At 37.6% G+C, this 22116-nt stretch overlaps 1 protein-coding gene across 5 annotated transcripts in view; it reads right to left on the bottom strand.

Moving 5' to 3' along the window:
• Positions 1–17685: 17685 nt before the first annotated feature.
• The window catches only part of DLG5 (discs large MAGUK scaffold protein 5), a 98199-nt gene continuing 93768 nt past the window's right edge, over positions 17686–22116 (bottom strand). For all 5 annotated transcript variants that reach the window (XM_068197361.1, XM_068197362.1, XM_068197363.1 and 2 more), the window contains 2 exons: positions 21932–22041; positions 17686–19546 (listed from right to left, as the gene is read on the bottom strand). In XM_068197361.1, coding sequence (XP_068053462.1) covers positions 19443–19546; positions 21932–22041 — 214 coding nt within the window. In that variant the 3' untranslated portion in view covers positions 17686–19442. The remainder of the gene's footprint in view (positions 19547–21931; positions 22042–22116) is intronic.

The following is a 22116-nucleotide window of genomic DNA, read 5'->3' as shown; positions in this document are numbered from 1 at the left end:
ACCCTTTATGAAGAGGGGAAAAGAATATTTACCCACTCCTGGACTTGACTGCTCAGACAAGACTAGGAGTGAAGATTAACAAGTTACCAGATCTTCCCAGGGTAAAGACAAGAAAGGTCAGGAAAAGAGGAATTAAATCAGTGTTTGGCATGGAGGGATGGAAATAAGGGTGAACTATAGCAGACAAATGAGGCAGTGCATTTCTCAGATATTGGAAAAATGGAAGTAAATACTCCAGGTGGGAGGATGGACTTGAAAACAAACAAATTTTAAAAAATCCTAAGGTGCTTATGCCAGTGGAAAAAACAAAGCAGCAATGAAAATCAGCCGTTAAATCCAATAGAGAGGCTTTGGATAAACTGTATTCTTTCAGAAGTTCTACACCAAGCATGCCACTCAATCTACACATATCACTAGAAGCCAGGCTTTATAGGCAGTGTTCAGGCACTGGAAGCAGGGGAAGTGAGGTAATGCATTGGTGAAAGGGCAGTGAAGAGTATTCTGCTAGATATGCCAAAAAGAGCTGGTTTGGCGGTGGCAACTTTCATTTCTCAATTCTGGCTAAAATAATTCTGCATCAGAAATGACTTGGAAATAGGACTACTTTAATATAGACTTCCATGGAGACAGTTCAAGAACTTTTCAATCACAGTTTGATTTCCAGATCCTGCATTATCCTAAAATGCATGAAATTGCATCTGACATTCTGAAAGATCCATTTCAAAAGTAAGAGGCACTATCAGCTTCTCAAAGCACTTCATGCAACTCAATTCCCAGTGGACAGATGGGAACACCAAGGGGCTGCCAAAGCATATCTCAAGTCTTGCAGCAAGCAGAAAATGCATATAAGTCTACTGGTTTGAGTATATGTGAAGATGTTCCGCTAAGCCTTCTCAGTGTCATTTATTATATTAATGTGTACCTCAATGGTTTTTGTAGGTGCTGTTACAAGTTATGATTTCATGTCCACACCTGGTTACCTACCATGGCACTGTGGTAAGTGACCTTTTTGAAGTTCAAATAGTCCTGGAAGGACTGGATCTTTGAAGGAGATTTGAAGAACAGCATGATGACATGCTGGGCAGTACGTACGCAGTTCTTGGAAAGCGTTGTTGCTACCAGCGACTGTACTCGCAGGGTCACAGGTCAGCGGGGCATGGACCCCGTGTGGAAGCTGACTCTGAGGGGCTTGAAGAGGAGGGAAGGAAGTGGCTTACACTCTGCTTGATTAAAGTTTTGTTTTAAATCCTACTTTAAAAGCTGTCAGGTTATAAAAGAAATAACATTCCCAAGAAATTACTAAAGAGAACTACAGGATAAATTAGGCTGGCAGAACTACTGTGGGATAAATATGATGCAAACAGCAGAGGCAGAAAGGCAGGCAACTATTTCCTATACCCAAGTACAGCTAGAAACTGCTTCTCCCATGTTTTCATCTTCTCTCAAGCACAAAAGGGCTTGGTAAAATCTATACAGAGATAACTACCAGGCAGTGTCCATATACTCCTGGAGTTTGAGCAGTATCTTGGCTCCCTTGTGCTTTCCACCTTTGTTTCTTTCTGAAATACATCTCAACTCGGTTTGTCTTTTGAGCTTAAAAGAATAATCAAGAAGTGAAACTTCTAAGTGAAAAGCAGATTTAGAGATCCTCAGGCTGTTGAATAATGTGATTATGGATCTTCAGTTTTCAGAAGGAGCAGCAAAATGTGATGCATTAAGTTGCAAAGACTTTACCACATCTTTTCAGAGAACTATACATGTGTTATACTTTTGATCTGCTTTCTACAGAGGAAGACCAGTCACTTCCATCACAGACGGGAAGCTTCTTTTGAAAAAGAAGGGCAATGGTGAGATTTGGAGTTTGCATTAACTGCTAGTGACCCCCTTTACTGTTGCCAGAGGCTCTGCGGCACTGCCTCTGTGCCTCACCCATCCCCACACTAAGCTTTCAAAGGTCTGTTAGAAATCAACTGCAGAATAATTCCGCAGTGCTTGGCTCCAGATCTAACTTGGAAACTGCTAAGTCATCAGCTCTACAAGATATAAATTATCACTTCTGGTCAGTTTCAGTGAAAAATATGAAAGCCGCAGCATCTTGAAAGAGTATCTAGACATAGCTTAAGTCCAGTCCAAATAAAATAAAAACACACAATGGAAATGTGTAATGCTTTCTGCAGTGGCTTGTGATGCCTTTAGCACAAAGGGGCAGACAAGGATGGCTTTGAGACTGAGCAGAGCTTGTGCCATCCTGTGTATATTTCTTATGATCTAAACCTGGTCGGAAAAGCCGGAAAGACTTTTACAGTGGAACTTCTCCATAATCTTAAAACAAAACAATCTTGAACACCTTCCTTTTCAGAGTTCCATTCTGAGTGCCTGACTGCAAAGTAAAAGTCACATCTAGAGAGAGCTACTGGTCGAGGAGATTAACACACTAGAAAAAATATTTTGGTTATGAATTGCTATTAAACATTTTCTGATTCTGGCATTTACTAATATTCTCTAAGTGATTTTCACAACAGGTTTTCAAGCTAAAGACTAAAAAATTTAACTTTTTTTTTAAACCCTAGTCTTGCAAACCACTTGATAAATAGCTCATGTGAGCTGTTTCCATTATTTTGAGTGAAACCAGGCTCCTTTTGCAAATAGTTGTCTTAGAGTTCAACATTTGCCTTCTTAGACTTCTATTTGTCTAAGATTAGATGTTTCACAAACATTCTTTGCCATGATTTCTTCAAACTTCCTTGCTAAAATACTGCTAAGATGAAAATACTGCTCAAAGAAAAAAATTTCCATTTTCTTAAAACTGAGACAAAATGTACTTTCAGTTATGTGTTGTACTGTGCTAAGAGGATATTAATCAAACAATTAAGAAACATTTATCCAGTTATTGAGGAGAAGCCAGAACCAAGTACCTCACAGTCTTATCCAGAAAATGTTTCTATGTGGCAAGGATGTACCAATGCTCCTATTTTATAGCCTAAGAGCAAGGCCTAGAGAGGCTGAACAACCTTGTAGAGATCGCCCAAAGCCTTTGAGAAAAAGGAACACATAAACAGGGACTCCACTGGAATACCTTTCCTTTCCTAAGTAAAAAGGAAAACTAAATTACCAAATGACCCTCTCCAAACAGCACCACTCAGTCACAGAGCACTAATGCTTGTCAGATTATTTTAGGAATATTCCAGGCATAAGTCTTTGTTTTAATCTCTCTGGCACTTTGTCTAATTCCTGAATCCCAGTGGTATTGAGGTAGGATATATTTTGGCACACCACAAAAAGTCCCAAGCTATTGTGAAAGATTTACTTTGATAACTTTCTGTAAAAAATGCAAGTCATTACAAGTATCCCATTTACTTCTAACTTTGAAGTTAAAAAATCACAAATGCTTTAGCTAGCTAAATATTTATAATAGCTTGTCTTTATGCATGCAATGCATAATGCCTTCCAAGTACTTTAACAAGCTAGAAATAGAGAAACATCCAAAGCTGAAAGAGCCATATTTGGGGTGAAAAATGGAAATTGTTTAAAAACATCACATTCAGTTAGAAATGACACATTTTAATGTATGGGCTATTTTGAGTCAAGCAGGCGGTAAGGATTATAGTTAGAATTTGGCCAGAATATCAGACCAGGATATTATACTTGCAAAAGAGAGCAGCTGTCAGTAATAAAAGTAAATAAGCATAGGGGCCCTCCAAAGAAAGAGACATCTGCACCCATGGCCAGTCTGGAGGCATGACCTGTGTACAGCAATTTCAGTGCTCCTTCCTGCAGTGCCCTAGGTTTCCTGGTGAGGAAGCATCCCTTAAAATAAACACCTGCTATCCAAAATTACCCACAAGATGCCCAAGGCATATAGTGTAGTTGCACTCATTTGTCTTATAAAGCCCTTGGAACATGGATGCTCTTCTTTCAGCATAAGTTTTCCCTCACTCAAGCAGCAGTGCTCCCTTTTCTACAATTTGGATTTCTTCCCTGAACACCCCAGCCCTTTGATTTCAGCCAGCACAACAGCAATGGCAACAGGTGAAAACCCTAGGTTCTTTCCCAGTTCATGCCTACAACTGCTGTGGATATAAAAAATCTTTGTGAGAAGCTCATGATGCTTGCAGGAACAGCCACAAGATGGGTATTCCAGTGATGCTACAAGCTGTCAATATTGCCACTCGACAGCAGTTGGCTGCAAAGCTTGTCACTGCAGGCCTGACCTCAGCCTTCACTGCTTGGGTACTTGCAAATCCAACTCCCACGTCACTAAATGCTATTTTCATTATTGGCAAAGAATTAAGTGGGACACGTTTGCTCTGCAATCAATACATTTATCTGTGCAGTCAAAGCTGTGGGCAGACAGGCACACAATTAATTGCCCAAAGTGCTTGAAAATTTGCATTAAATTCATTTATATATATTCCATTAGCCAATTTTCTGCAGTTTATCCATTTATGTATTAATTGTTATGTGTGCCTGCAAAATGCAAAGTTTTATTCTCTATAAATCAGAAATTGCATTGCAGCACTTGTGCCCTTTCGTTTTTTCTCTGCTTTTAAAGGCTGTTTGCCAAATGCTGTGGTTTTGTTTGCTGAAATTTCATGACAGATGCAGACTAGTAGTGCAATGAAAAGGTATTTGACGATTTCTGTGGACCCCCAAAGATCTCAAAACAGAAAGGCATGGGGGAAGGAGAGCAGGGAGAACCAGCACTTCTCTCATGTCACTTGGCTGTGAGGACTCAGTTGGGCACTGTAAAGCACTGAACATTCTGTGACCAAGAAATAGAACTCTGTTTTTTGTCTCAGTTGCAGCTCCAGCAGCTCCAGCCCCCTCCTTTCACCAAACAGATATGCTCTCTAAAAGGCGTTACATTAATGCTTTCTTCCATGTACAACAGTTCTGGAAATTTTCCTATCTGGGTTGCTCAGGAGTCACAAATGCGATCGTAACCTCTTTCTATAAGGTTTCATACAAATTTACTGATCAGAAGCTACAGCCTGAAGTCAAAGAAAAAGAAACTGTCAAGGAAAGAAAAGTGTTATTCTTCACCCAAGTGAGACAGAGAATGACACTTTTTTGGGGTGCCTCTCCTTAGTCTAGACGGCCCATGAAGAAAACACACCACAGAAGATATAGACAACCTGGGGCAAAGTTTCTGAAATTGAGGTAGATTTATTCCAGTTCAAGGTTATTATGACTGTAATATTTTTTCCTCTCCTTTCAGCTCTGAGATTTTCACAGAATACCTAGTGTCAAACCAGACCGGCTTTCCTAGGATAATAAAAGCCATCATTTCCCAGAAATGGGAGACAATTTTCAGAATCCCCACCTAGTACCTTATCATACCTTCCTTCCTTATTTCTCTATCTTTCAACACCACTTCCAGTATATTGCACACAACCTTGGCTCTGAAAAAAAACCATCTGTTATTTAGAGACAGAACAGCTCTATACAGGAGTCTGTAAGCTCCTATCCTACCTCTGTCTAGTCAAGATGCACATCAAGGGCTTTGACAAGGATAGAAAAAAAGTAACTGTAGTAACTGTTTCAAAGCTATGTGGCTGACAGAAAACTGCCCCATAATATAAATATGATATATATGTACAGCTATAAGTGAGCATCTCTTTGGAAGCACACACCTGACAAATCCCTTGCAATCTTCATCTAAACTATTGTAGCTTCAGATGCACATATTCATCCAAGACTCAGTATATTCACTGACTCTCAGTTAAAATAAAAAGGCAGCTACTATGCCAAAGGGAGATGTTGTGAACTGCTCTCAGCTGGGAGTCTCATGCAGTTTACAGAAAGGCTCTGAAAAGCTGCACATGAACATGAAACACAAATGCTAACAGGGTACAATGAGGCTGTTCTCACAAATGTCTCATCAGTAAACATCATAAAGGACTTGCATCAAGAAACAGTACTCCATTTATATTATAAGCAAACCATAATAAATAAGGAAAACATAAATAGGAGAGCAATAAGGAAGGCAGGCAGAGAGTACAAATATGACCACTGAAACACAAATAAAGCAGCAAGGTTACTGGTGAAAACAGGATATTTTCTGTATAGGAAACTGTGCATATCTTTCTGCTACAATAGACATCAGTACTGGGGTGAGGACTAAAACACATGGATTCATTCTTTTATTAAGATGCTGGAGTACAGGGAACCAAGTCCTTTGTGTTTGCAAAGAGTCACTTGGGAAAAAGTAATTTGAATTTATTTTTAAGTGAAGCACTTGCACATGTCACATTGCAATGTGAATCAGAATTCAAAGAGCTTTTATTTCTGCAGAGTAACTTACTTCAAAAAGCCTCTGTTCTTGAATGAGTATATCCACACAGTCCATTTTGGTTTGTGCAATCAATGTTAAATTCACCTGACTAGATTAACTGTCTGAAGCACCTCCATACAGACAGACAGTAAATAAGGAAAAGAAATGCACCATAGACAAAGAAAAGAATAAGAGAGGCCTAAAAATCTCATTTTATCTCATGCTGCAGGCAAACCTTGTCTCTAAAGGTATCAGGTGGTGAGCACAAATGCAGTCCTTAATTCATCCAACAAATGCACAAACCACATTAGCACAGAAAATGAATAAACTAGCATTTATATGAAAAGGCTATTGAAAAACTAAGTTGAAGATAAAAATTGGAATCTAATTATTCTTGAACTCTTAAAGGATAGGCATTTTCTTTAATTAGATGCAAGTATCCACATAACAAATGCAACCTTGTAACTTTTAATAGCTGGAGCATAATCATAATCAGTTCTGATGGAAATTCCAGATCGCATGCTCTCATCTCTTGACCTTGGAGTCACCATGTTTCTCTCTATCTGTAATTAATATCTTTGTATTAGGGGGAAATGACTTTGTAGGGAAAGTCAATAAATACAGGCAGTCTAATGTCCTTCAAATTGTCACAAGTGCCACAGGTCAAGTCTGTGTTTGAAGCTGCTGCAGCCCAGCAACTGCACAGGCAGCACTTGTCATTCTGGGCAGAAAGGACAGACCACAGAAGGTCAGAGACGTGCACACCCCATTTGCAAGCACAGTGAGGAGGGCACTGGAGAGCTGACCTGCACAGCTTCATGCAGCTCCTGGTCATGGATTCCCTTCTGTCAGCAAAGGAAGGGATGGGAAGCAGGTACACAGGACCTGCTGGAGATCAAGGCTGTAATTCAACTGCCTTTCAGATGTCCTGTACATAAAACTGGAGCTACCAAGCAGCTGCATAACAAATACTGATCTTCTAGCACCCAGTGGTGGTAGAGCAGAACAAACTGCATGAACAAACTAAGAACCAACAGGGTCCAGACCTTTCTCCTTCAAATTGTTCCCTTTGTTCTACACATTTCACAAAAAGAAAAAAAACAAACATTTACATCTTGCTGGAGAGAGGGATCTATGTCCCTCTCTGCTCTTCTCCAGGTTCAAACTAACAGATGACTCCTCCAACTTTGGATGGAGGCCATGGAAAGATCAATTATGAGGGACTGCTCAGCTTTATACTTTAAGAAATTCAATTTTACTTAAAAAAGTCCCACAAACCAAAAATACCCCCACAAACCCAAAAAAGAGAGAAAAAAAGAGGAAACCAAACCACCATAAACCCAAGAGCTCCAAGTCCAAGTTTACCTTCCATCTATCTCCATTAAAAAAAAAAAAAATCATGTTTGTGTCCCCTACCCCCACATTCCTCACAGGTCAGAATTGTTGGGCTGCTGAAAAACAACAAAAAGCAGCAACAAGTTTTGCCTTTGAGCTGGAAAAGAAATGCTGTTGCCTTCAGTGGCACTCAGGCAAGAGCTCAAACTCTGTTCTGAAAGACCAGAAGAAAGAGAAGCAGAATGATGCGAGGAGTAAACTCAGAGAAATGCTGATTGTGAGATACTGAAATGTTATTTCCTGGAGTAATTATTTGCCTCAGTGACTGCCCAGAGATGAGCTATACTTAAGGTAGTTTGACACTTGACAGCTTTGTGTAGCATAGTTCTCTGGTTAACCTACATACTTAGAGCTCTAACATGCCTCTCCTTTTTATGGCATCATTTAGAACATTTTATTAGCCATATTTTAAAATCCCCAAATTTCTTCAAACCTGGTCTTTATTTGCCTTGCAACTTTGTCTGTAAAATAGGATACAACTCCCTGTCTATATATCTGTAAAAACACGTTAAAAACATTGTATTAAAAGGATTCTGTAATCTTTAGAGAAAAAAACACAAGCTTTTTCAAGAACCAGAGGCACTCAAAAAAAAATTCCCCTGCCCCTGCAATCACATCTGGGAACATGGTGCTCTGCCTTTCACAGAGAATTTCACTGTTGAAGAGCTTGTTTGAATTATTTTCCTGTTTGAAGGAACAGCTAACCACTCATTGACCTCCCTGCCCCATTCCCTCTCTAGTGCTAGATTTTATACTAATACAGACAGGTAAGACGCCTGTAAAACCCAGGTAATTTTACAGCACGTCCATTGGGTCAAAGCAAATGAAAAAGTAAAGTGTAACAAACAGGGGCTCTGGGGCCTCCAGCAGGATGAAGAGAGAAGCAAGAAACACAGCCAGTGTCTCAGTCCCTTCAAAAACAGGAGCCCAAAACATACAGAGCAAGCACAGCAGGCAGAGCTGGAGCGCAGCCACACTCCTCCTCGTGCCAGAGCGAGCCTGTTCCTTGTGCCCTTTGATGGTAGAGGTTAGCACCGGCAACAGGCACACAGCGCTTCAAAACCTGCACACAGAGGTGTCGTCTGAAACCTGAATAAAGAAACAGAAGTGAAAGGTCACGGCCCAACGCACGGCTCGCAGAAGGAAAGACACGGAGTGACTTCTCGTGAGGCACTGGAACGATTTGCATACGCTGTGTACAAGACAGCAACACATGGCAGAGGAGCTTGTTGACAACTTAATGACTGTATTACTTACTCTGGTGGCTAAACAAAAGAAGATGCAACTCTGTAGTTTAATCAAGTACAAGTAAATTCTGTAAGTCTAACTTTGGAAGCTGGTACCTAAAAGTGTGCACCTTGTCAGTGGGAAATATGCTGTTATCACTGAATTCTGGACCTCTAAAATTTAAACCTCAAGGTCCAAATAACTAGACACTTGTGCCTTAGAGGGCTTTCTCCACAAATTTGTATAAATATACTGCAAAGGACTACAGAAAGTTCTGAATATGTCATAAAGGAAAATGCTACTCGAGCTGTACATGTTTCCATAATGAGAAAAGCACTGTATCCGTGAAGGCTTATACAACAGTGACTTCTGCTGTGAAAACCTTGTCAAACCAGCATATCAGTTATGAGGGTTAAAATTGCCTGCTATTGCTCCCATTACTCAAAATACTGAATATACTTTAAATAGAACTTAACAATATGTTTCTGACAGGGGCATTTGAAATGTGACGGGCTTCAGCTCCTGTTCTTGCTCCTATAGCAGGGAGTAAGGTGTCCGTTTCAGTGGGACAAGGATGCAGACACAAAAATAGAACCATTCACTGGTCCCAAAACAGAACCAAAACCTTTTCATTTTTATGAAATTGTGAACACTTAATTTTAGTCACAGGTGGAGTCAAAAGAGTTTTCAGGACTTGCATTTGACATCTTGATTGGATGCCATTGCATTTTACCTAAGTTAAAAGCAGAGGCAGTTTTAGTGAACTTCCGTTGTGCCTGCATCCTAGGAACACTTACGGATTTTCCTTCCAAGGAAGAGTGCAACAACATGTTTGAAAGCCTTTGCCTCTAAGAAAAAAAACCATAATATAATAAACTAACAGGCTTTGGAGGCTTGAAAAAAATCTCTTGGTTCTTTTATTTTTTAAAAAAATTGAGTAATTTCAACAAAGAGCTTTACGTAGAATAAAAGCTCATGAATCTTCACAAATTTTAATATAAGCTTATCTTCTGGAAAAACAATTACTAATGAAGAAAAACCATCTGTTCCCCATAAATTAAAACTGGTGAAATATTGGAAAGTATTTATTTGACTAAACAAAAGAACTCTCTGCACCCCTCTATGATTAAAGCCAAATATTCTAACTTGTGTATTCACGAATAGGTGGAAAATAACTGTCTGCACAGGCTATACACATTAACTTAGTCTGCATAAACTGTCACAAAGGCTTTCCATTTTAAGTCATACCTTTTATAAGAAGGACTTGACACTAAGCCAGTGAGCCTGATGCTCTCTCATGCTTTTTGCATACTTGAGAGACTAGATTATTATTGTCTGGTCTCAACTAAAGGTCTGTGGCCATACAAGGCTTAGTATGCCTTCATCAATTTAGAGTGATTGTTATAAAATAGCCCATAATAGATGTCTGAATTTAACACACTAGGAATCTTGGATCTACAGATAAGCAATATGCAATACTTTTCAATTATTTCAGAACCCCCAATATTTTCAATCCCACTAATTTTTGCATTATAGACTGCCACACACATTATTTTAAGATTTAGTTACTTTGTTTTTCCATGCCTTCCATGGCAGCTGCTGATTTAGAGTCATCACTAGGGCTGCAAATTCTCATCATTGATTTTGCTGATACTTTCTGCCTTATGGAAGAAATTGTCTTACAATACATATAATTTGATTTTCATAAACCTAAGCATGTTTGTGTGCTATTTTTTAAACTTAGTTTGAAGGATTTTTGTTTGTTTGTTATTCAAGTACTTAATGACTTACAAAAAAAAAAAATCAAGAGAACTTACTGCCAGGCTTGTGATCTTGAGGAACACAGTTCAAAAGTCTGCTCTTCATCTTGCAAGAAAAACAATCAGTGCTATATACAGCATAAACTGACTGTAAATGAGATGTAGTAATGCTAGGAATAGAGTGTCAGAGGTGTTTGATGTGTGAGTTTGCATTAAGGGACAGGTTCTCAGATTTTAAAAGAATAATTTGATAAATGCAATTCGTATTGCATGTGTTGTTGAAGAAATACTTTAGTGCTTTTTTTCTGTTGTAGTTTCTGTACTGCTATACTAGCACACTGTGAAAAGAAACATTCATTCTATTGTACCAGAAATAATTTTTTTTCTAATCATTTTACATTCTGTTCTACACACAGGAAAAATCTGCAAGCACAACTTTGAATGATGAGCAATTATGTAGTATAACTCCTGTTTTCAGTAGCTGGCTTGAGACATCTTTTAAAGGGTACTTTCTTTTTCAGAAATTACTGATCATTTTTCATGAAAACAGTAAATACCTAGATGAAATAGAACAACAGCTTTCCTTTTGAGGAATGTGTAGTTTCAATGCTTATTAAATGAAGTATTCCATTCCAAAGCTTTTATTTTCCAAATATAACTTTCAGGCTAATAACACCCTTTTAAGGAAGGTATATTAAAATTAAACACAAGGCTAAATAATTGAAAACAAGAGCATCAGGCATTTGTGGATTTTATGTGACACATCAGCTTCACTCTAAACTATTTTGCCATTTTCTCTCTCACATATGGTTTGACTAACAAACCATATATTGGTCAATTTCTTATCCATAGTGCCACTGATTTTCAAGACACATTCTTGGTGTGTGTGGTATCTACAGAAGTAGATTTTAAAAACTTATTAAAAAAAAAAAAAAAAAAAAAAAAGAAAGAAAAATGTTCCACTCACAAACCACAAGGACATATACACATTAAATGGGCAGTCCCACACTGGATAGCTTAGCTGGCCTTTTTTCCCCACTGAGAAACAGGACGCTTCAGTTTAGAGTGACTGTACAACCATGAATTCACACCATCAATCTGGATGATGGGTTATGATGGAAAAAAACCTTTATTTAAACAAAACCCCACATCCCATAAATAGCAGGGGGTTACAAAAAGTCATAAATCCAAAATCATTGAAATAGATGAGGCTTACATCTAATAAAACAGAAGCTGAAAGTAGTCTACATAGTGAAGTACATACCCTGAGGCAGAGAAGTTAAAATAGTATTTTCACAGGAACAAGTATTAAGGTGCCATAGATGCTTTTGGTCTGGACACCAGATTTTTAAAAATAAGGGAGACAGATATTGAAAGTCTCACTATGAGAAAAGTAAAGAAAATAACTTTCAAAACTCTGTCTTAATTATTTCAAGAAAGTATTTCTCTGAGTGTCTCCTTCTACAACTAAGAGAACTGGAGAAGGATTTTAAGGGCCCATGACTTGCAACATTCAACAGCGATTTGTTGCAGCTCTTGTCCTTTCCACCATATTGTGTATTATAGACTACCTGCAGCTTGAAATGGCTGACATTACAGAGGGTGTAAACTAAAAATTGGGCTTTAGGGCAAGAGTAGGGTGGAAAAGAAACAAGATAAAAATAGGTAGTTCTGGCAAATTTCAGTATTTCAGAACTCTTTATAAACTGTCCTCTTGTAAATCCAGTAATATTCTAAGTGACAGCAAAACAGGTTAAAATTAGAATAATATGAGTTCATTTCTAGAGAAGGTCAGGCACCATTTGTGGATCTCAGTAATTTGCAGCAAATCAATTCAGCTATACCTCTGCATACCTTACCAGTCAGTACTGGCTTATCACAGAATCTGAACAGTGCAGAGGGAAATCCAAATCAATCCAAAGACTGAAGCCTCTGTAAACCAGCAGAGAACACAAAATGTTAAAACACGTTTGTGGACTTTCTCAAGTTGTCTTCTGTTGCTTAGCAAGTATGTCCTGCTACAAATGTACTGCTGACACTGCTGGAAACAGCAAGGCATCACTTTCAGAAACTGCAGACACACAGACCTTGCTAAAACATTACCTGAAACTGCTGGCTGCTGAGTGCTGAAGTGGATCAGCCACTGCTGCTCACGAGATCATCAACAGTGAGAACAAGAAGTGTTTAAAATCAAATCAGTGATTAATACACAACCACATAATATGCTTTGTGAAACAAACAGACTTTACATAATGTCCCAAAATACTTTAGCATTAGATAACAGGGCGAGGAAGGGAGGAATTAAGTTGCATCAGCAATGGAAAAAATATCTTTGAGAGTTTAGATGTGTAAGCAAAGCAAGGAATGGGGCAAACAGGAAAGGCTGCACTGAATGAGGGACACACCTTGAAAGAAGATTTATCTACTAGTGATAGCAAGACTATAAAGCAAACGGAAACAAAAGCCACATGTAACAGTAAAAGAAGGGGAAATCTTGTGATGTATCCATAATACAACTCTCACAAATTACAACCTCACTCCTAATCTGAGAACAATTTCACAGAGCACTTGACAAAACTCTATGTCTGTGTATGGTTACACAGCAGAAAAGGGACTACTGAAAGGAAAAAGACATCAATTGCCAATCAGAAATCCCATTTTGGCTCTGGAAGGCACAGAAGTGCCCTATGGAGGCAGAACTGGAAGCATCTCTCTAGAGTTAACCCAGGCAAAGACTCAGCACTTCCTTACCCCACACTGTCAGGGAACAGCTCTGATCACATCCTGTGCAGGACAGCAGAGCAGTGTCAACATCAGACAGGAATTCAAGTGAGCTCATGGCAGTTCAAATCTTGCAGCTCTGAGGAAAACTGCCATGTAAAGACCAGAAGGAGGCGGCTATCCAATTGACTTTCACAACTTCACTTGAATTATTTTGCACCTGTAATATAGTCACTCTGGCACAAAATATGTGTACCACCCTGACAAATGAGTTCTAAATAATTGAACTGAAAATCAGTCAGAGCAGGTTTCAACAGATCACATTATAATTGCAGCTATTAACAACACATTTTTCAATACAGCACAAGTCAGGTTATAGAAGTGTGAGAATTAATCTGAATGCTAGAAATATATTTTCAGCCAGAAGCTCTTCAAGGCCAAAAGGTTCAGCCAACCCCAGATAAAAGTGATACACATTTGCCACCATGGGACCAACCCTGGCAGTTGCTGAGGACATGCAGTTTTCGTCACCTTTCTAGAATTCAGCTCCATGTGTTTGGTTTCTTCAGCAATTGCACTTACTCATCTTTGCATCACAAACCTACTTGTTACTATAATGATACGAGCAATTGCTGGCACTCTTAAATCCTGTTTTCACAGCAGAGGACAATTTTCTCTCTCTTACCTTGGGTTCTTTTGGTTGACTTTGCTGGAATTATCCTGTCAAAACGATGTAACTAACAGTTATTTTCATCACAAAACTATAAAACTTACAATCAGATTTAAACCCCTTGCACGTATTTAGATAAAAAAAACAAAGCAGCATTTTCAGCCTTTTATTTCTTACATCAGCCAAGACGACAAGCTTGAAACCTAATATCTTAAGTTTATCGCAGTGGGCTACAAATATAATCTCAATCTGTTAAAAAAATCCGATAATTGAGCTAACCGCTGAATTCAAATGGTAAGCATTTGTGGACCAAACAGATTTGTCAAATGAAGGAATAAAGATAATTTTAATTGATTGCTGTTATTGCTAACAAGATTAGATTAATCTGCAGCAAAATGAGGTGCAAAAGTTGCAAAAAAAAGGGTCACTCTGAAGATCAAAGTCACCACCTTCAGAAAGCTGATCATTCCCTGCCTTCAGAGGAAGGGCACAGGGAATATTGCATAAGGAATGTCATTAACATTTGCGCTGAAAAAAACCTTTAAAATTAAAAAAAAAAAAAAGCTATTGCAAATATAAGTGTGATTTTATCAAGAAACAGATTTTTGTTCAAGCTGTTGAAAGAATTTAACATTTTGACAGACTTGTTTCTAATTCTGGAGAAATATAATGTTTGTGAATTAAGTTAAGAGTAAACTGCTGTCTTTCTTTTCTTATGAAATTTTCATATATCTTCAGGAAGATGGGAAGGACATGAAGTCAAAAAAATGCCAAATTGGACACTTTGGAAGTGGTGTTTGGTGGGAAGGGAGTTGTTTTGTTTTGTACATTGGGTTTGGTGGGCTGTTGTTGTTTCAGGCTTTGGTGGGCTGTTGTTGTTTCAGGCTTTGGTGGTTTGTTTTTCTTAACTAGCAGCAGTAGCAGTGTAGCTCTTGGACTCTTTATAGTGTGAGCCAGTGAAGGAAAAGGGTCATAAATGAAGATATTGTATGTTTGAAAGCTTACTCAGCCCTTGATGCTATTTACTTCAATATGGTAGACACAGAAAATATCTTGGTGAACACACACATTCAGCATATAATGTACTGTTAATAAAACATATCAATGACAGATAATTCACCATAATATGAAGTGACTAGGCTATATAGTGCTGATATTTTTATTATTTGATTCTTGCAACAGTTATTATCTTTCTTCCGTTTTCCCTCCTACATTTTTAGAATAAAGACTCATATTTTAAAAACCTGTGTGTACATCTGTGTTAAAAAAATCACCTAGAAATTGACACTTCACACAGAAGGATAAAACCTCTTCATCTTTAAGAGGTGCATTTTGTAGTGGAAAATTAATTAAAATTGCTTAATTGAATGAGACCTAAGGAAATCTGAAAAAACTTTAATACACCTCTTCTCACTGTTTTTCAAGTGAGTTAAGTATTAAGATTAAATCAATATTTTTTAAAAAAATAAATAATCCAAAACATCTTCCACACTGGCAGCCTACAAGATAACTGCAGAACTGAAAATGTTTTAAATTTCTTTAGTCACAGTATGCTTCCACAGTTAACCACAGTTTATCCACAGTTTGCCTCAAGAAAAGGATCTGTGTAGACAGTCAAATGATGAAGTTGTCTAAATATAAAGTTCCAGTCCTCATCTAAAATTATAGACACTGTAAAAAACAATTACTCTTACAAAAGCTTGTAAGGAATTGTTTGCAAAAACAAAGCTGAACAATCCCAGATTAAGCTGGTACTTTCACACTTAAGTAATGGGATCCCCTGTTCACCTGGTTTTTGGATTCATGCTCACATCATTTGTGTCGTGCTCGCAAAAGCATCTCTCTGTATTCAAAGAGAAATGAAAAACTGAATAACTAAAAAGTTTACTACCAGATGTTATCAAAAATGTACATTTTCAGCCATTTTTAAGCAAAATGACACAGAGTTCACACTGGAAAAAACCCAATCAAATGAGTAAGAAGCTCTCACACTCACAGGCACAGCAGCCTAAGAAAATTTACTTGAGGCCAAGCACTTTTTTTCTGCTGCTCAGCTTCTGTTGCAGTTCTGGAAACTTCACTAGTTGTTGCACAAGACCAAAGTCTGATCTGTTTGGTATCTGTATTTTTCATAGTATTTTCTTTAGTTTCCAAGCCAGTGCATATTTTTCCAATGTCAGTCTATTTTAACAGAAGCTGTCTATGTGAGCTGTAGGCACAGAATTGAAGAAATTACATAGAACCTTAAACATAAGTCTAGAAAAGATTACAAGATTGTATTTTAACCACTAATACATCCATCAGAGACAGACCTAGGAGAGCTGTTCAAGACTGCTTAAGGCAATGTTTGCATTCACAACAAAGGATTAGGATATGGCCTCCAACTTTATCAGGCACTGAAAAAGAAGCCTTGTCTGAGGCGGAGAGGCTGGCAGCTGTCACAGGGTGATTTTGGATCACACAAACACTAGCCCTGCAATTCAGGTCAATGTGAACAGAATGTAAAGGTTTGAAAACAGATGTTTGTCAGCATATTAACAACAAATCATATATGTGGGCTGCAGTATCTTAAGCCATTTTATGTCAGTTTAGCTGTGGAAAAATAAAGTTCAAAGATTTTTCTAGTTAACTCTACCTGCAGCCACACATGCTCAACTGTGGCTTGCAAGCATAAGGCTGAAATTTTCAGACTTTTTGTTTCGAACATTACTATTTTGAAACTCTTTTTAAAATACTCACATAACTACATTCTTTATTTAAACACCTGGACAGAATTACTCTTTCCAGAACAAGGGCTAAATCTATGTCTGGCATGTAATATTATAAAAGAAAATAGTATATGAGGAAAAATGCCTGATCTGAGCTAAAGGCATCACTTCCTAGTGTTCAGTCATGACCTCAGTTCTACTTTGCTGTGATCAGAAGATACGCAATGTACGGCTGTTACCTACCTGCCAGAACCTGCCTATTCTCATTTTATCCATCCCCTATTAGATGCTGTTACCATGGTGTGTTTTTCTCAAGCGCAGGTAAGGTGCAAGTCTTTATGACTAAAGGCTATTACTTGTTACGCAGATTACAAGACTTGTCCATCCACAAACTGGGTTCATGCTGAAGCTGACTATCTGGCATCTGAGAATAAAGAAAACGATAAAGTAGAAAAGTCAGTACATAATAATTAACTTCCCTAGGCTTTTGGGTAACTCAGTAAACAAAAGAGGCTGGACTGTCTGAAATGTAAAAACTGAGAGCATTCTACAATGTGCCTTTGAGATAATATTCTCACTTTTCCCCAGTGACACTGCCTTGAAAATATCAGTGATAGACTCATTCTTCAGTTAAAGCCTCCATCCAAACACCTGCATTTCCATTTGAAATCCTTAGCACCAATGGGCCAGAACATTAAAAATGTTAACACAAACCAACATCTAACTTCTCGTGTGCAACAGTTTGTGAACATCTCTGGTATTTATGCATCCAAGGATAGGCAAGAGCACAAAACAAACTTGTTCTCAAGGTGGGTATTTGAAACTATCAGGTGAACATGCCAATTTTAGTCAGAAATCCAAACCTCATATGAGGACTTAACTAAACAGAGTTAAGAAGAGCATGAGCTCTGTGCACCCATTACACACAAGTGAAGTTACAGAAATTGACCTTTATTTAGTAATCAGTTTCTTTAACTTTTTTTTGATACAAAGTGACATTTTCATTTAGTACAGAAAAATCCAAGTCAGAACAGTACCTGTCTGTTTCAGTTGTACCACTGAAGTCTACTCTGATCTCAAACTTTAAAAAACAAACAAAACAAAGAAAAAATTGAGATAAACAAAAAAAAACTTCTGTCCCTCACCATGAGAAGTACTTCAACTACTAATTCATCCAGTCAGTTTCATATTTATTAATTTATATATACAGTATTATAATAGTATGTATAATACTATATAAAATACTATATATATTTTAGCTGGTTTTATAGTTCAGAATACTGTATATAGTGTATAACTATATAAATACTATAAAAAGTATTTTGAACTATAAAATAGCAACTGTAAAACAGATTTTAAATTTAGGACCAGATCTTTCTTGAAGAACTGTGCAAGAAGAATCCCTTTTTTTTAATTATAAAAGCTGCAAACAGAAGCAAAATTACAGCCTGTAGTGTAAAACTAGAAACCCTACATAATGAAATGTTAGAAACAGTGACTGAGAAGCAGGTCTACTCAAATAATATTTTAAAAATAATTAAAATACAGTACCCAGGAAACATGGCACAAGAGACAGAAGAAACAGGTACAAAACCTGTGCTAGGAACACAGTCAGAAGTGCAAAAAAACAAAAAGGGAACCAATATAATAGAGTTTGGTACAACAGGTAAATAAGTATTGCAACCAAAACTAAACGATCACTTATTTTTTGACAGTGAAAACACTAACAATTTAGTACCTTTCTAAAGGCTTTTAATCAAAGCCCTAAAACTGTGTCTGCTCTTAAATAAAAACAGTCTATGTGAATGCTACACACTGAAGTACAAAGCTTAAGAATTACCCTGCAAAATTGCACCAACATAAGCTTTCCATATTTACAGTATCTAAAAGTGACAGAACACAGCATGCTAGGCCTAGTTTATGACTCTACCCCACCTGTACTTAATCCAGGCCCAACAACCAAAAATTATTATTTGTCAACACATGTTAAACTTGGATTGCTTAGATACATTATGATGTTTAAATATTAGCTTCATGCATAAAACAAGAAACGATATCTTCGACAGACAAGCATTGTCAGGATACAAACAGTGGTCTGCCCTGTGTAGGAGTGTACTTCCTTTTGAGCTTACTCCCAAGACGTACCGATTCAATCCCATGTTATTACCTGGTTGTCAAGTCAACAATGTGCTTAGAAATGGTCAAAACTGTAACTAAGAGTCACATTGCGCATACACTGTCCGCTCAGTCTCAGAAATTTCACTCCAGTTTGGAGAGTTACCTCATTGAGTGAAAGGACACAGAGTTAAAAAAAGAACAAAACAAAAAGACATTCAAGTAAACAGCAAGAACCAAATACTTTGAAAAGGTTTTTGTAAACGTGTCATTCTACAGGGTTTTGCAGCATTGTTAAATTCATTACTCATGGACAAGTACACACAGGTCACAACCCTCGTGACAACCTGTCATGTGTACACGCACGACGTAAGAGACAAGCTCGGTGAAGTGATGATCTACCCCTTCCCACATGCCTCATCAGGTGCTTGTGTGTTCAGTGTTATCATTCCCCTTCATGAAACAGAAATCACTCATGGATATCTTTATAAAGACGGAAATGAACTGAGTCCGTTGGATAGAAAGTTAGTTGGTTATTTACATCTGGAAAGTAGTTTCACAGCAAAATAAATCTACAGTGGGCCAGCTGGGATCCACAGGACCTTGTTTTGCTCTTGGTCGACAGTTGTCATAATCTGAGTGCAAATGCTTGAAAGGGCTCCTCCCTGGACAATGCCTGGAGAAGAAGAAACCCCACATACAAATGAGACTGGAACAAACAGTTACGAATAACTACCAAGAACAGACTTCTGTATTTATCTGCGAAGTGTTTATCAACAGATCAGAATTAAGCGTTTCAATTCAGTATCTGACAGATGCGTGTCTCTATTAAAAAAAAAAATAAACAGAGCAAAGAGGTCAAGCATTCAATACACAGTTTCTTCTGCTAGCTTCTAAAACAATCCAGGGAAGTCAAGGAACTGATGGCTATGATCAGCTAAGACAACTGTTTTGTAAGTGGCCTCCATGTACTATTTTCAGAGGCATCAGGTGGCAAAGTTTAAGTCTAAAGATGGTCAGAACCTGCTATAATAAACCTTCTCTGTTCAACATGTGGTGTTCAGAGTTTTATATTTACGGGGTAATATACATAGAGACTATAGCTGTAGCAACTAGACACTATTTACAAATATTAGAAGTAAATTATGAGCAGCTCACAGATCGCTGAGCTAAATAAAACAGCAGTGGCTGCTACTCCAATTCTTTTTGTCAACTACATTCAAGGAACAAAACACCAACAGCAAGCAACTCCCTGAAAATCAATTCACAAGATAAATGAACACCTTTTATTCTACCCTTGCTAAACATAAAAGGTAGAATGCCACAAGTGACACCTGAGAGGATAACATGTTTTCTTCAATACTTAAAAATAGAGGAACTTCATGACTTGAGAAATACATCAGCCAGCAAAGCCTCTGGCTACAGCTATCACTAATGCTGAAAAAGTATGGAAAGTCTTACACAGCTTAAGGCATAATTTTTCTTTTTGAAAAGAGAAAATATGATGTCACATAAATATATAATATTTGGCTCTGCAATATATACCACAATTAATGGTGTCAGGTGGCTTTGGATACAGAACACAGTAACTGAAAAGGTCTATGAAGTAACAAATGGCAGCCAAGAAGTGATTCAGATTACACATTGTGTTCACAACTTGGTAGAGGAAACAAAGCCAACTTGAAAGTCATTAGTCAAAAATTGAAGTCCATGAACTAGTTAAAGAGCTCTCAGTAGTTAAAGAGAGTGTGACCTACAGCTCCATGACTAACCTAACAGGTACAACATGCTTATATCTATCTACACGCTACTTACAGGCTTATTTCATGTACAGTATTATAACTACAACAAGCTTCAATGTCAGTGCAATTTGAACACCAACCCTCTCTGACTACCAGCATCTGGAAGTGTTGATGACAGCTGGAGTCCACTGCACACTGGCACCAACAGAAGGAGGCCCTTCCCACAGGGCATATGAGAGGATACACGTAAGACTCTCAGACTAAGTGCCCCTTCCACTGTCAGGGTCAAACTAAAATGCCACAAATGACTAAACAAGAAGTAGAAGATAACATGTGGTGATAAATTTGGCCATGTGCATGTCAGGTTCTCTGTAGGTTTAGTGTGCATCATGTAAAAAATATTTGTATGGCTATTATATAACATTTTGTTGAGAACACATGGCTTCTCTCAGGATGCACTGAGAGACCTCTACACTAAACACACCATTTTGTCTCTCCCCACTTGGCAGTTATGCCTCAAAATATTTCTGTAACAATCCCATTGTTCAGGGGATGAAAAGTTAGGTTTTGGCTAGTTTGGGTGTTTGTTCTTCTTTTTAAAATTTGTTGCCATGAACATCAAGATACATTCAAAAGAGTGGGGATAAAATTCTAGGTATGTGGAACCACATGGAAATATACTCTGAAATTAACAATCTCCAATCACTGGTGTTTTTTTCTCCTCTAGTAAAAATACTACAATCCAAGATTGATTTCATAATTTTATAAAGTCAAAAAGGCTCCTAAAGTTGAATTTAATTATTCGAAATTACAATACATGCTCAAGAAACCTTGGACATTTTTTTCCATTGCTGAAACATTGAAAGGATGTCTCAAAAATCAAAATCACACAGAATTACAGAAGGGTTGAGGCTGGAACGGACCTTTGGCAATCATCATTTGTTAGTTTAAACTACCAGGGGTTTCTGTTGTTTTGTTTGATTTTTACAATTTAGAAAACCCTTCTACTCCTTACATGGTATAACACAGACAACACTATGTCAAATCATCAAATCTGTACTTTCTATACTACTGGCTAGTAATAAAACCTTTTCAGAACCTCTTTAGATTGTAAGATTATAACATTCAGAACAAAGGAGGTTACTACCTTGACATTTCCTCTCCTGGTAAAATAGAATAACAGAACATGAGTTCGTCAAAAGGGAAGGCAGAATGAAAAAAACAAGGTGATCATTGAAAGGACATTGCTCTTTTGGATTAAAATGCAAATGGATTAAATTACCACTGTGTTCTTACTGAAAGTTAGATTAAATACTAACCTGTAAAGTACTTGCTATATTCCTGTTCTATTTTTTGAGCTGTCTCAAATTGTTCTTTGGAATGCTTCTGTGTAACTTTGTCCCTCAGGAAGACTGGGTCTTTTTGCTCTCTGAAAAAAAAACCACAAACAAAAGAGGAAAAAAAAAAAAGAAACACCTTGTATAAGAATAATTTTTTTAATGGA

The sequence above is a fragment of the Anomalospiza imberbis genome, chromosome 8 (assembly GCF_031753505.1).
Source record: "Anomalospiza imberbis isolate Cuckoo-Finch-1a 21T00152 chromosome 8, ASM3175350v1, whole genome shotgun sequence".
Classification (NCBI taxonomy): Eukaryota; Metazoa; Chordata; class Aves; order Passeriformes; family Viduidae; genus Anomalospiza; species Anomalospiza imberbis.
This window is presented reverse-complemented; position numbering and strand designations above follow the sequence as displayed.